This window comes from Leucoraja erinacea, chromosome 2, assembly GCF_028641065.1.
Source record: "Leucoraja erinacea ecotype New England chromosome 2, Leri_hhj_1, whole genome shotgun sequence".
NCBI classification, from domain to species: Eukaryota; Metazoa; Chordata; class Chondrichthyes; order Rajiformes; family Rajidae; genus Leucoraja; species Leucoraja erinaceus.
This window is the reverse complement of record NC_073378.1, coordinates 119,661,610-119,675,008: the sequence shown is the minus strand read 5'-3', so window position 1 is coordinate 119,675,008 and position 13,399 is coordinate 119,661,610. Positions and strand designations below refer to the sequence as shown.

At 40.7% G+C, this 13,399-nt stretch overlaps 1 protein-coding gene across 5 annotated transcripts in view; it reads left to right on the top strand.

Moving 5' to 3' along the window:
• The window catches only part of LOC129714836 (disco-interacting protein 2 homolog C), a 540,592-nt gene that overhangs the window by 461,362 nt on the left and 65,831 nt on the right, over positions 1 to 13,399 (top strand). For all 5 annotated transcript variants that reach the window (XM_055664689.1, XM_055664698.1, XM_055664678.1 and 2 more), the window contains one exon: positions 6,421 to 6,530. In XM_055664689.1, coding sequence (XP_055520664.1) covers positions 6,421 to 6,530 — 110 coding nt within the window. The remainder of the gene's footprint in view (positions 1 to 6,420; positions 6,531 to 13,399) is intronic.

Here is a 13,399-nt window from a genome sequence, read left to right as displayed (position 1 = left end):
AGTCGCCAGAGCTTATACGGTGCCAATCGGAGAGTAGAGGCCAAGATCATTTTCCCTGATCCATTTGGCAAAATGCAAATCGACAAAGGAAACCTTCCCATTATTTGCACAAATTGAAAAATCAGCAGCTTATTATCACAGATTTCAAATTTGTAAATCATTGCCGTGTGTATTTCATTTTAAGAGAACAATGTACCCTGACAATTTATTTATCTACTTTGTTATGACTGGCTTTAAATGAAATTGCATATACAGTTTACCTTGCAGCCTAATAATGCATCATCCTCATTGATAGTGAATGCTACCATTATCTGTTGACTCTAAAAGGATAATGGGAATTTTCAACTGTCTGAAGATGTTATTTCAAGGTTCATTATGTAAAGAGTTTAAAGGCTCGATAGTGAGATTGGACGGATAGCCAGAGAGGATTGTAACGTGTTTATATTTATAACCTTTCTATCTTGGCATCTCCAATAATAAGGACAAGTAAATCTATTTTATCTCTTAATATATCAACAGGGGATTGAAACGGCAAGTCAAGATTAAATTAGTGCAATCATTGGGATTTATGCAGTTTGCTGTTTTCATAACTCAGCAGGAAAGTTTTAATTTTGATATTTTTCTAATTTGTTTCCACTAAGCTAGTGAAATGGCAAGAGGCGAGGGTTTATTTACATGCAAGAGAAATTCTAAAGCCCTTCAGGCTTTCAGACGAATGTCAGGAGGAGTTGCATTCCTAGGCCTTAGGAGACGCAAAGTCATTTTATTTTAATTAGTTATTTCTTTAATCGAGGCTCGGAGTCATACAGCATGGAAACAGGCTCTTCAGCTTCACTCATCCATGCTGACCAAGATGCCAATCTAGGCTGGTCCCAATTGCCCACATTTAACCCATTTACCTCTGAACCCTTCCTATTCATGTACCTTTTAAATGTTGCTATTTTATCTGCCTCTACTACTTTGTCTGGCCATGCGTTCCATGTACTTACTCTCTCTGGGTGAATAGGTTATCCATCAGGTTTCCATTAATTTTTTCCCCTCTCACAATTAACCTACAGTATACCATCTAGTTTTTGATTCCCCAGAGAAAAAAAAAAGATTGTGCGCATTCATGATCATTATACCTCTATGAGACCACCCCTTAGTCTCCTACTCTCCAAGGAATAAAGTCCTAGCCTGCCCAACCTCTCCCAATAAGTCAGTCCCTCGAATCTTGGCACCATCCTCGTAAATCTCTTCTGCACTCTGTCCAGCTTAATTATATCTTTCCCATAGCAATGTGATCAAACTGAACACAATACTCCAAGCGCAGGCTCACCAACTACTGTAGAAACAAAGAACTGCAGATGCTGGTTATTACACAAAAGGACACAAAGTGCTGGAGTAATTCAGCAGGTTAGGCGGCATCTCTGGAGAACATGGATAGTTGACGTCAGGTCATAGACATTTCTTCAGACCCTACTGAAGAAGGGTCTCAACTTGAAAAGTCACCTATCCGTGTTCTCCACAGATGCTGCCTAACCTGTTGAGTTACTCCAGCACTTTATGTCCTTTCTAGACTTAATGCCCTCAGTGCACGATTGAAATTCCATTTCATTAGGGGGGGGAGAAGTTACAGGAGGGAGTTATAAGAGAAAGGATTTAATTGCAATTGGACAGGTGACTGATTAGATGTGTAAGAAGGAAGTCCAGATGTTGGTTTACACTAAAGGTAGACACAAAAAGCTTGAGATAGAGGAATAGGCGACGTTTTGGGTCCAAACCCTACTTCACACTGAGAGTCTGGGGGAAAGGAAAGGAGAACAATTGAAGGTAAATAGAACAAATAAATGAAAGATATGCAAAAAGCAAAGGTGATCAAAGGTGATCAAAGGAAATCTGGAGCCCACAATGGTCCATTGTTGGCTGTGGGGTAGGTGATAATGAGTTATGCAGACTGAAACTCAACAGGAGCACAGTGAAACTGGTAGGACGACTCGGACGGTGGAGGGACCGAGTGAGAGGAAAAGCAAGGGTTACTTGAAGCTAGAGAAATCAATATACATACCGCTGGGTTGTAAGTTGCCCAAGCGAAATATGAGGTGCTGTTCCTCCACTTTGTGTTTGACCTCACTCTGACAATGGAGGGCACCCAGGACAGAAAGGTCAGTGTGGGAATGGGAGGGGGAGTTAAAGTGTTTGCCAACCGGGAGATCATGTAAGCCCAGGCAGACTGAAAGAAGGTGTTATAGCCTTCTCTCAGGCTTATTAGAGATGAACAGACTGGCTCTGGGCATGAGAAATCAAGTCACACAAACTTGATTGCATGTTTTAAAGAGATAACCATGAGGATTGACGAGGGCAAGGTGGTAGGTATTCTCTACATGGTATTCAGTAAGGACTTTGGCAAGGTTTTATATGGTGGGGAAGTCTGGATGGTTGGATCAAATGGGTGACGTAGCAAATTGGATGCAAAATTGACAGTAAAGTGGTTCAGAAAAGATGTACTAGGTTTGTTATCAGGACTATTCATGACACAGTGGTGTAGCAGTAGAGTTGCTGCCTTACAGAGCCAGAGACCTGGGTGTGATCCTGACTGGGCGTTGTCTGTATGGAGTTTGCACATTGTCCCTGTGGCCGTGTGGGTTTTCTCCAGGTGCTCCGGTTTCCTCTCCCATTCCAAAGACGTGCAAGTCTGTAGGTTAATTTACTTCTGTTAATTGCCCCTACCAAAGTCAAACTCAAGGTCAATTTTATTCGTCACCATCCATGTAGTATAGAACTAGTGTATGGGTGATTGTTGGTCGGTGCGGAGTCGATGGCCTGAAGAGCCTGTCTCCACATAGACTATATCTCTAAACACTATATCTCTATGTAATGAACCAGATTTGATAAAGGACCTTGAGGTTAATGAGCCATTAGGAGGCAGTGACCATAACATGGTCAGGTTTAATCTACAATTGGAGAAGGAGACGAATAGATCGGAGGTGTCAGTGTTGCAGTTGAGTAAAGGGGACTATGGGGCCATGAGGGAGGAGCTGGCTAAAGTTGACTGGAAAGATACTCTAGCAGGGATGACAGTGGAACAAAAATGGCTGGTGTTTCTAGGAATAATACAGAAGGTGCAGGGATCAGTTCATTCCTAGGAGGAAGAAAGATTCCAAGGGGAGAAAGGGACGACCATGGCTGACAAGGGACGTCAGGGACAGTATAAAAATTAAAGCGAAGAAGTACAACGTAGCAATGATGAGCGGGAAGCAAGAGGATTGGGTAATGTTTAAAGAACAACAGAAGATAACCAAAAAGACAATACGGGGAGAAAAGATGAGGTACGAAGGTAAGCTAGTCAAGAATATAAAGCAGGATAGTAAAAGCTTCTTTAGGTATGTGAAGAGGAACAAAATAGTTAAAACCAGTTGGACCATTGAAGACCGAAAAAGGTGAATTTATTATGGGGAACAAGGAAATGGCAGATGAGTTGAACAGCTACTTTGGATCTGTCTTCACTAAGGAGGACACAAACAATCTTCCTGATATAGTAGTGGCCAGAGGATCTGAGGTAACGGAGGAACTGCAGGAAATCCACATTAGGCAGGAAATGGTGTTGGATAGACTGATGGGACTGAAGGCTGATAAATCCCCAGGGCCTGATGGTCTGCATCCCAGGGTACTTAAGGAAGTGGTTCTAGAAATCGTGGATGCATTGGTGATAATTTTCCAATGTTCTATCGACTGTGGATTGGAGGGTAGCTAATGTTGTCCCACTTTTTAAGAAAGGTGGGAGAGGGAAAACAGGGAATTATAGACCAGTTAGCCTGACATCGGTGGTGGGGAAGATGCTGGAGTCAATTATAAAAGATGAGATAGCAGTAACAGGATCGGTCCGAGTCAGGATTTATGAAGGGGAAATCATGCTTGACTAATCTTATGAATTAGTATTATAATCTAATATTATAATCTAATCTTATCAGAAAACATTTGATCAGGTCCCACATAAGAGATTAGTGGGCAAAATTAGGGCACATGGTATTGGGGGTAGAGTGCTGACATGGATAGAGAAGTGGTTGGCAGACAGGAAACAAAGAGTAGGGATTAACGGGTCCCTTTCAGAATGGCAGGCAGTGACTAGTGGGGTACCGCAAGGCTCAGTGATGGGACCGCAGCTATTTACAATATACATCAATGATTTGGATGAAGGAATTCAAAGTAACATTAGCAAATTTGCAGATGACACAAAGCTGGGTGGCAGTGTGAACTGTGAGGAGGATGCTATGAGAATGCAAGATGACTTGGACAGGTTGGGGGAGTGGGCAGATGCATGGCAGATGAAGTTTAATGCGGATAAATGTGAGGTTATCCACTTTAGTAGCAAAAACAGGAAGGCAGATTACTATCTAAATGGCGTCAAGTTGGGAAAAGGGGAAGTACAACGGGATCTGGGGGGTCCTTGTTCATCAGTCTATAAAAGTAAGCATGCAGGTACAGCAGGCAGTGAAGAAAGTGAATGGTTTGTTGGCCTTTATAACAAGAGGAATCGAATATAGGAGCAAAGAGGTCCTTGTACAGTTGTACAGAGCCCTAGTGAGTCCACACCTGGAGTATTGTGTGCAGTTTTGGTCCCCTAATTTGAGGAAGGATATTCTTGCTATTGAGGGAGTGCAGCGTAGGTTTACAAGGTTAATTCCCGGAATGGCAAGACTGTCATATGCTGAGAGAATGGAGCAGCTGGGCTTGTACACTCTGGAGTTTAGAAGGATGGGAGGGTATTTCATTGAAACATATAAGATTGGACACACTAGAGGCAGGAAACATGTTCCCGATGTTGGGGGAGTCCAGAACCAGGAGCCACAGTTTAAGAATAAGGAGTAAGCCATTTAGAACGGAGATGAGGAAACTTTTTCTCACAGAGAGTGGTGAGTCTGTGGAATTCTCTGCCTCAGAGGGCGGTGGAGGCAGGTTCTCTGGATGCTTTCAAGAGAGAGCTAGATAGGGCTCTTAAAAATAGTGGAGTCAGGGGATATGGGGAGAAGGCAGGAACGGGGTACTGATTGGGGATGATCAGCCATGATCACATTGAATGGCGGTGCTGGTTCGAAGGGCCAATGGCCTACTCATGCACCTATTGTCTATTGTCTAAACTCAACTAAACTTAACTTAACTAGACTAGGGGACTTGAGTATAAGGAGAGTCTGAATATTCTGGGACTGTTTTCCCTGGAGTGAAGGAAGCTGAACGGTGAACTTACAATAATTTATATCCAGCTGGAGGGGTCATAACCTCCAGGATGGTTCAGTTTGGAGGAATGTGGAGGAAAAATGTCTTCATTCAGGAGGTGGAGAATTGTGGAATTCTTTATCCCATAAGATGTTGGAAGCCATGTCACTTATAGAGTCATAGTCATAGTAGCAGAATGTGGAAACAGGCACTTCAGCCCAACTTGCCCACACCGGCCAACATGTCCCAGCTACACTAGTCCCACCTGCCCGCATTTGGTCCATATCCCTCCAAACCCGTCCTATCCATGTACCTGTCTAACTGTTTCTTAAACGTTGGGATAGCTCCAGCCTCAACTACCTCCTCTGGCAGCTTGTTCCGTACACCCACCACCTTTGTGTGAAAAAGTTACCACCCAGATTCCTATTAAATCGTTTTCCTCTTCATCTCAACCTATGTCCTCTGGTTCTCGATTCACCTACTCTGGGCAAGAGACTCTATGCATCTACCCGATCTATTCCGCTCTTGATGGTGATAGATAGGTTTATAGGCAGAAAAGGCATCAGTGGGTGAGTGGAGATAGTAGGGATAACATGATGAGAGAGAGAATCAGTAATGTTTGCACTGCAGCGCTTAACCCTTGGGCAGCAGAGTGGCGCAGCTGGAAGAGCTGCAGTCTCACAGCGCCAGAGACCCAGGTTTGACCCTGACTTCTGCTGTCTATGAGAAGTTTTCATGCACTCCATGTGACCAGGTGCATTTCCTTCGGGTTCTCCGATTTCCTCCCACATTGCCACGATGTGCAGGTTTGAAGGTTAATTGGCCCCTTTGTGTCGGGAGTGGTATAGGATAACATGGATTTATTGTGAACGGGTGTCCGATGGTTGCCATGGATTCGGTGGGTTGAAGGGCCTGTTTTCATGCTGTATCTCTCCATCAATCAATCAATCCCTTTTTATGTCTATGTTCCTATCAACACTCCCAGCCTTAATGCCATAGAGATAGATGTTGACTTGATGGCTTTGGTGGCTCAGGATCTACATGTTGTTGTGGAGAGAATTAACAAGGAGGTGCGTTGTAATTTAGAGAGGGTGATTTTGAAGTGACAGTGAGAAACGAAATTGTGGGATCGTCAAATGTTCAAATGCTCGTTGGTAAGCTTACCCATGATCTACATATATATACAAAGGTTCATTCAGATCCTTAAGTGCATTAATTTCCTTTCAGATGATTTGCCAAAGAGACGGCCTTCCCAAATTTACAAACCCTCAAACCCCGACACTTTGGCCTACCTTGATTTTAGTGTATCTACGACAGGAATGCTGGCAGGGGTGAAGGTAAGATAACAGCAACGTTTTTGTCTCTTGTCTCATGAGTCTTTGTCTATATGAAAACTCGCCCTGCTTTTATATTGCACATCTTGTTTCCATCCCAAATTAGGAATTACGTTTGCAACAGTAGATGTAGAAATAGGGTAACTTTGACACTTCTGTCCATTTAAGGGCATTTATCAGCAGGAATTGGGTGGCTGGGCTTATTTGGCCGTGACCTTCTGCACTATGGAGCGGTAACCCACAGGGCTCGACCCTGTTAGTTGATAAATTGCCAACCTGACTCGGCAGTCTCAGACAGAGACATTGCCAAACCCAGGCCATTCCCCACTGAGATGGAAGCAAACTCTCAGCATTATTTTATAGAGTGAAGCTTCTGCATGCTTGACATTCAATTGACCTTTATCCCATGGATCATTTGGGAACTAATGACACTGAATGAAGTGGAAGGTCAGAAAATATTTACGTTTAATATCTCCCTTGCTGTATTGCCAGATATCTGTCCTGACTTGGATTTGAGTAGCTAAGTAGAAATATATTGAGCATGTTTTAGTGTTTACATGAATTAAATTAAAATGCACAAACCATATTGTGTCATTCATCAACCTCTTTGAAGTGAACAAGATTTGCTTTCTTCACATTGTGATTCTTTTTTACTCATTTGATGAGCCATTTTGAGACGTCATCATTTATCATTGGATGATGTTATTTTTTCTGCCTGTTATTGTTGGTTGTTTGCTTTCTTTAAGTAGCATTTATTGAAAAAGGGGTTCTATCGGAATTATTTCCTTATCCTTATTCACCATGACTCTGTAAAATGTGCTTTTGGGGTTGAGCTATGAAACCAAAATCAGACAAGTCAGAGTGTAGAAATCAGGGAGGAAATTAATTATATCAGCAGTTCTGATGATTACTCTGTCTACGTAGACAATTTTAAACTTGGTGAAATTAAAGTTAAAGATAGATGGTAAGATTAATCCCTATTTTAAAAAATCAGTTCTAATTTTTTTAATTTTGCTCTCCAAATTATCATTCATTCCCAACTAGAGCAGAAGGATCTCCTAACATTTTGCTGATAACTCATAATCACTTTACAATTTAAGAGCCATTAAGTGCTAATAAGACAATTACCAAGTCAAGCATTGGCATAGTGACCTTGATAATATGCAGAATAAAATATTATATTGTGAAAAGGATTTTACATCAACTGCAATGCAGGGTCTCAGGGGATGTGGAAGGAGAGAAGGAATAAAACAAAGAGATAGAAAATCAGTTACCATCACATTGAAACCTACCAAATAATGAAAGGCCGAGATAGTGTGGATGTGGAGAGGATGCTTCCACTAGTGGGAGGGTCAAGGACCAGAGGGCACAGCTTCAGAATTAAAGAACGTACCTTTAGAATGGATATGAAGCGGAATTTCTTTAGCCAGAGGGTGATGAATCTATGGGGTTCATTACCACAGATGGGTGGAGCCCAAGTCATTGGGTATTTTTAAAGATTGATAGGTTCTTGATTAGTAAAGGCGTCAAAGGTTATGTGGAGAAGGCAGGAGAATAAGTTCATTGGTTCATAAGTTATGGGAGCAGAATTAGCCCATTCGGCTCATCAAGTCTACTCTGCCATTCAATCGTGCCTGATCTATCTTTCCCTCTCAATCCCATTCTCCTGCCTTCTCCCTATAACCCCTGACACCTGTACTAATCAAATAGGGTTGAGAGGGAAAAATAGATCGAATGATGGCACAGAATCCACCTATGTCTTATGATCTTATGATAATATCATCACATGCGTAAAGAACCTAATAGCCATCTCCTATTTTCCTATGCAATTACATTGTGAAACGAGAGCTTTTTAAAAAAAACATACAATGTGCATTTCTCTAAACATTGCTTAAGATGTTGATACTGCCTGAGACATATCGGAAATATCAATTATTTTTACAATCATTCAAATTAAACATCATAGTCAAGATTTAACTTGGTAAACTTGCCAAAAGAATTTTAAATGAAGTGTGTAATCTTAAAATTTTACCAGTGATAATATTAAGCTTAAAAACCCACAATCAATTATTCTTTTGTCCCAAACTATAGGCAATATAGGCAAATGTAGAATTTATTTGTCACGCTGAAAAGTCTACGTAACACTGTAAACACTGTATTGCCTTGACGTTTCGTTGTCATTTTTCAATGTTTGTGCTAAGGTACTCATAAGCATATCTGCAACTGTTAAATGTTTTCACAATTTATTTTTGAAGTGGAATAAATTCACATTTAAAAATATCATGAAACGCAATGTTCCTTTAATTGTTCGGTCGGTCAATGTATTGCCTGGTGTGGATTGAAACCACGCAGCTCAGGAATGTCTCAATGTTCTCCTTGTTCTGTACTGAGTTGCTTCCATCCGTAAAAAGTTGCCCGCTGTAACTCTGCGAGTTTTCAAGATGATGAAAATGAAATTGTAATTGTGGTTTCTGGCCCCGATAGCTTGCCCAGTGACTTCTGCTGTAAAGTTTGTGGTTGATGCAGGTCAAAGCCTGGTTCGGATCAGTTGGAATGCACCCCTCAGTTCAATATTCTGTTAATATTTACAATATGTGTTCATTTTAAAGAATATCTATGATGTATTTGTGCATGTGAAACAGTGCCCAGCATCAGCTGTCTCCTTTGGTAAGAGAGAAGGAACAGTGGGGTGGATGGGGTTTGCGGGGGGATGTAATTTTGAGCAAACTGTTGCAACAGCTTCTTGGCAAGGATCGTATGAAGATGGAACAATGTCACAGCATCCATTAATCAAACTAGCTTAAAAGAAAACAAAAATCACATTGGAGTAATTTTGATGTCCACAGGATGTGGAATCGGACACACTATAGTTTGTCTAGATCAGCTAAATAGTTTGACCGTGACATTGTTCTTGCAACAAGATACTGTATTCTTTAACTGGCTATAAATCAATGTTTATTGCTATTTTTATGTTTGGATAAATTGAAGTGTTTTATTGCAAAATAATATTACTCATCTGTATGCTTAAACCTTATGTTGGTAGGGTTTTGTCTGTGTAACACAGTACCTTGCAAGCTTTCTTGAATAACAAGTAAAATAGTAAAAATTATGAAATCTGCAACATGTTATTCATATATAGAAGTTCCCTTTTATTAGTTTTACCGTGTATATGTAAATTGCTTGATGTATGCTAATGTCTCAGTGGATTAGCGAATATTTCTTCATGTTTATGGTTTTGCCTCCAATCCAGAGCAGACTGATGAACTGAAAGCCACTTCTGACAGCAAGATCTGGCCTGACATACATGAGCCAACATCACAATTTGGTATTAAATTGGCATTCTGTCTTAGAATGGGTACTGGACCAATCCGATTAAAGGCTGCTTAAACGTCCCAGTGTTTGGGCCAGGGGATACCATTTCAGCAGATTACAGAGTATATTAACCAAATACAAATATGTCCTGCTGTCACTGGATGCTCGTGAAGAAAGGTCATCCATTTAGATATGCACAGAAGATTCGCACCCATGAGAAAAACAACATTTTTATTACCTTAATGCGCAATTTGTCGTGTATAATCCCCAGATAGTTGTTTGTTAATAAATTCATAAGTGATAGGAGCAGAACTAGGCCATTCGTCCCATCAAGTCTACTCCGCCATTCAATCATGGCTGATCTATATCTCATATTTAATCATATAACAACTACAGCACAGAAACAAGCCATCTCGACCCTTCTAGTCCGTGTCGAACACTTATTCTCCCCTAGTCCCATCTACCTGCACTCAGACCATAACCCTCCATTCCTTTCCCGTCCATATAACTGTCCAATTTATATTTAAATTATAAAATCGAACCTGCCTCCACCACCTCCACTGGAAGCTCATTCCACACAGCTACCACTATCTGAGTAAAGAAGTTCCCCCTCGTGTTACCCCTAAACTTCTGTCCCTTAATTCTCAAGTCATGTCCCCTTGTTTGAATCTTCCCTACTCTCAATAGGAAAAGCTTATCCACGTCAACTCTGTCTATCCCTCTCATCATTTTAAAGACCTCTATCAAGTCCCCCCTTAACCTTCTGCGCTCCAAAGAATAAAGACCTAACTTGTTCAACCTTTCTCTGTAACTTAGTTGCTGAAACCCAGGCAACATTCTAGTAAATCTCCTCTGTACTCTCTCTATTTTGTTGACATCCTTCCTATAATTAGGCAACCAAATTTGTACACCATACTCCAGAATTGGCCTCACCAATGCCTTGTACAATTTTAACATTACATCCCAACTTCTATACTCAATGCTCTGATTTATAAAGGCCAGCACACCAAAAGCTTTCTTTTCCACCCTGTCTACATGAGATTCCACCTTCAGGGAACTGTGCACAGTTATTCCCAGATCCCTCTGTTCAACTGCATTCCTCAATTCACTACCATTTACCATGTACGTCCTATTTTGATTTGTCCTGCCAAGATGTAGCACCTCACACTTATCAGCATTAAACTCCATCTGCCATCTTTCTGCCTACTCTTCCAACTGGCATAAATCTCTCTGTAGACTTTGAAAATCTACTTCATTATCCACAACACCACCTATCTTAGTATCATCTGCATACTTACTAATCCAATTCACCACACCGTCATCCAGATCATTGATGTACATGACAAACAACAGTGGACCCAACACAGAACCCTGTGGCACCCCACTAGTCACTGGCCTCCAACCTAACAAACAGCCATCCACCATTACTCTCTGGCATCTCCCATTCAGCCACTGTTGAATCCATCTTGCTACTCCACCATTAATACCCAACAATTGAACCTTCTTAACCAACCTTCCATGAGGAACCTTGTCAAAGGCCTTACTGAAGTCCATATATACAACATCCACTGCTTTACCCTCATCAATTTCCCGAGTAACCTCTTCAAAAAATTCAAGAAGATTAGTCAAACATGACCTACCAGGCACAAATCCATGTTGACTGTTCCTAATCAGACCCTGTTTATCCAGATGCCTGGATATATTATCTCTAAGTATCCTTTCCATTAATTTGCCCACCACTGACGTCAAACTAACAGGTCTATAATTGCTAGGTTTACTCTTAGAACCCATTTTATACAATGGAACAACATGCGCAGTACTTCAATCCTCCGGCACTATTCCCGTTTCTAATGACATTTGAAATATTTCTGTCATAGCCCCTGCTATTTCTACACTAACTTCCCTCAATGTCCTAGGAATATCCTGTCCGGACCTGGAGACTTATCCACTTTTATATTTTTCAAAAGTGTCAGTACTTCCTCTTCTTTGAATCTCATAGTTTCCATAGCTACTCTACTTGTTTCCCTTACCTCACATAATTCAATATCCTTCTCCTTGGTGAATACCGAAGAAAATAAATTCTCCCTGCTATCTCCATTCTCTTGCCTTCTCCCCATAACCCCTGTCACCTGTACTAATCAAAAATCCTTATCTCTGTCTTAAAAATATCCATTGACTTGGCTGTTCATATCAACAATATTTCCCTAGACAAAAGCTGAGATTCAAATAATGGCAAATTAGATTATTATATTGACTTGCAAAAAACAAAATTGCAAATTTAAGGCTGTGTAATTTAGTTGTGAGCTTTTTTGATAACATTTGCAAAACATACTTTTCTGTATGTGGAATCCTGAACATTCATGTAACGTATAAAGAGCCCAGGTTTGGATGTTTTTCCTCACTGGCTGAACAATGGCATTTACTTGAGTTATAGCGTTACAATGCAAAATAATGTCATTCTATTAGGTAAGGCATTATAAAGATTTGAATGAGTAAAGTAACTGGATTTGCTTCTACAAGTCTGTTATCTTCATCTTGCAGAATCGTTCCAGCTCAAGCTTAAATCTTAGGCAAATTTTATTTAAACTCTCAGTGAGTTCAGAGCCCATATTAACAGTCCAAAGTGTAGGTGTCACTTGTTTCAATTTGGTAATGCACAAAATTCTTGAAACGATTGTTATTTTGCATTAAGTATGCCAATGGTCCAAGAAACTGTGTGCAGAACGACAGCCGGAGCTGTTCTGGTTTTTAATCTTTATTGCGGCCCTTGAAATTCATCTTGGTGCATGAGAGTAGTCAGTGGCAGACATTGAGGACACTGTTCAATGCCAGTTGCCCAGTTGCAGCAGCAAGTCCACTGCAGTCAAATACACTTCCATTTTGCACTCCCTAGATTAGACTACGACTGAATTCTCTGATGACTTTGTCATCACCGTGCTCGTGTGACTTTCATTACTCATCATTGGTCTGGATTCATGCTGAGGCTTGCAGAGTGGAGAGGTCGTTTTGCACTGTTATTTTACATTTTGTGCACGGATCTCTGCATGATTAATAATTAAAAGCGTGTTTATCTTAATTGACCATAAAAATCTCCACGATATTTGTTAGCATTGAGACAACAGTCTTTTTTTCTACCATTTGTCCAAGGTCCCTGAAAAATTAATTTGCATCACAAAGCAATTGGAGAAAGATTGTACAGTGTGTTTGCACTGAGGAGGAGAATGGAAATGATTCCATTCCTTTGATCTCAAAATGAAACAGCCTGTTCTCAAATGAGAGGATGGAATAATTTGGCCTGTGTAGATCTCCACAGACAATTGCAGTGTCGTGCATTGATATGAAGACGCACTTCAGCAGTGTGGGAAATATACCCCTCTCAATCAAAGTAAAAATGACTTCACTGTACTTAACAGTTCTTTCTCTCCTAGGGGAAAACCAAAGTATGAATGTTGATAAAGAAATCTGGTATTAGAATTGAATTTTCCCATTTGAGATTCTTAACCTTTTGCGTTGCAGCTGAAACAGTTCCATTGTGTAAAATGTAATGGCTTTCTTATGTG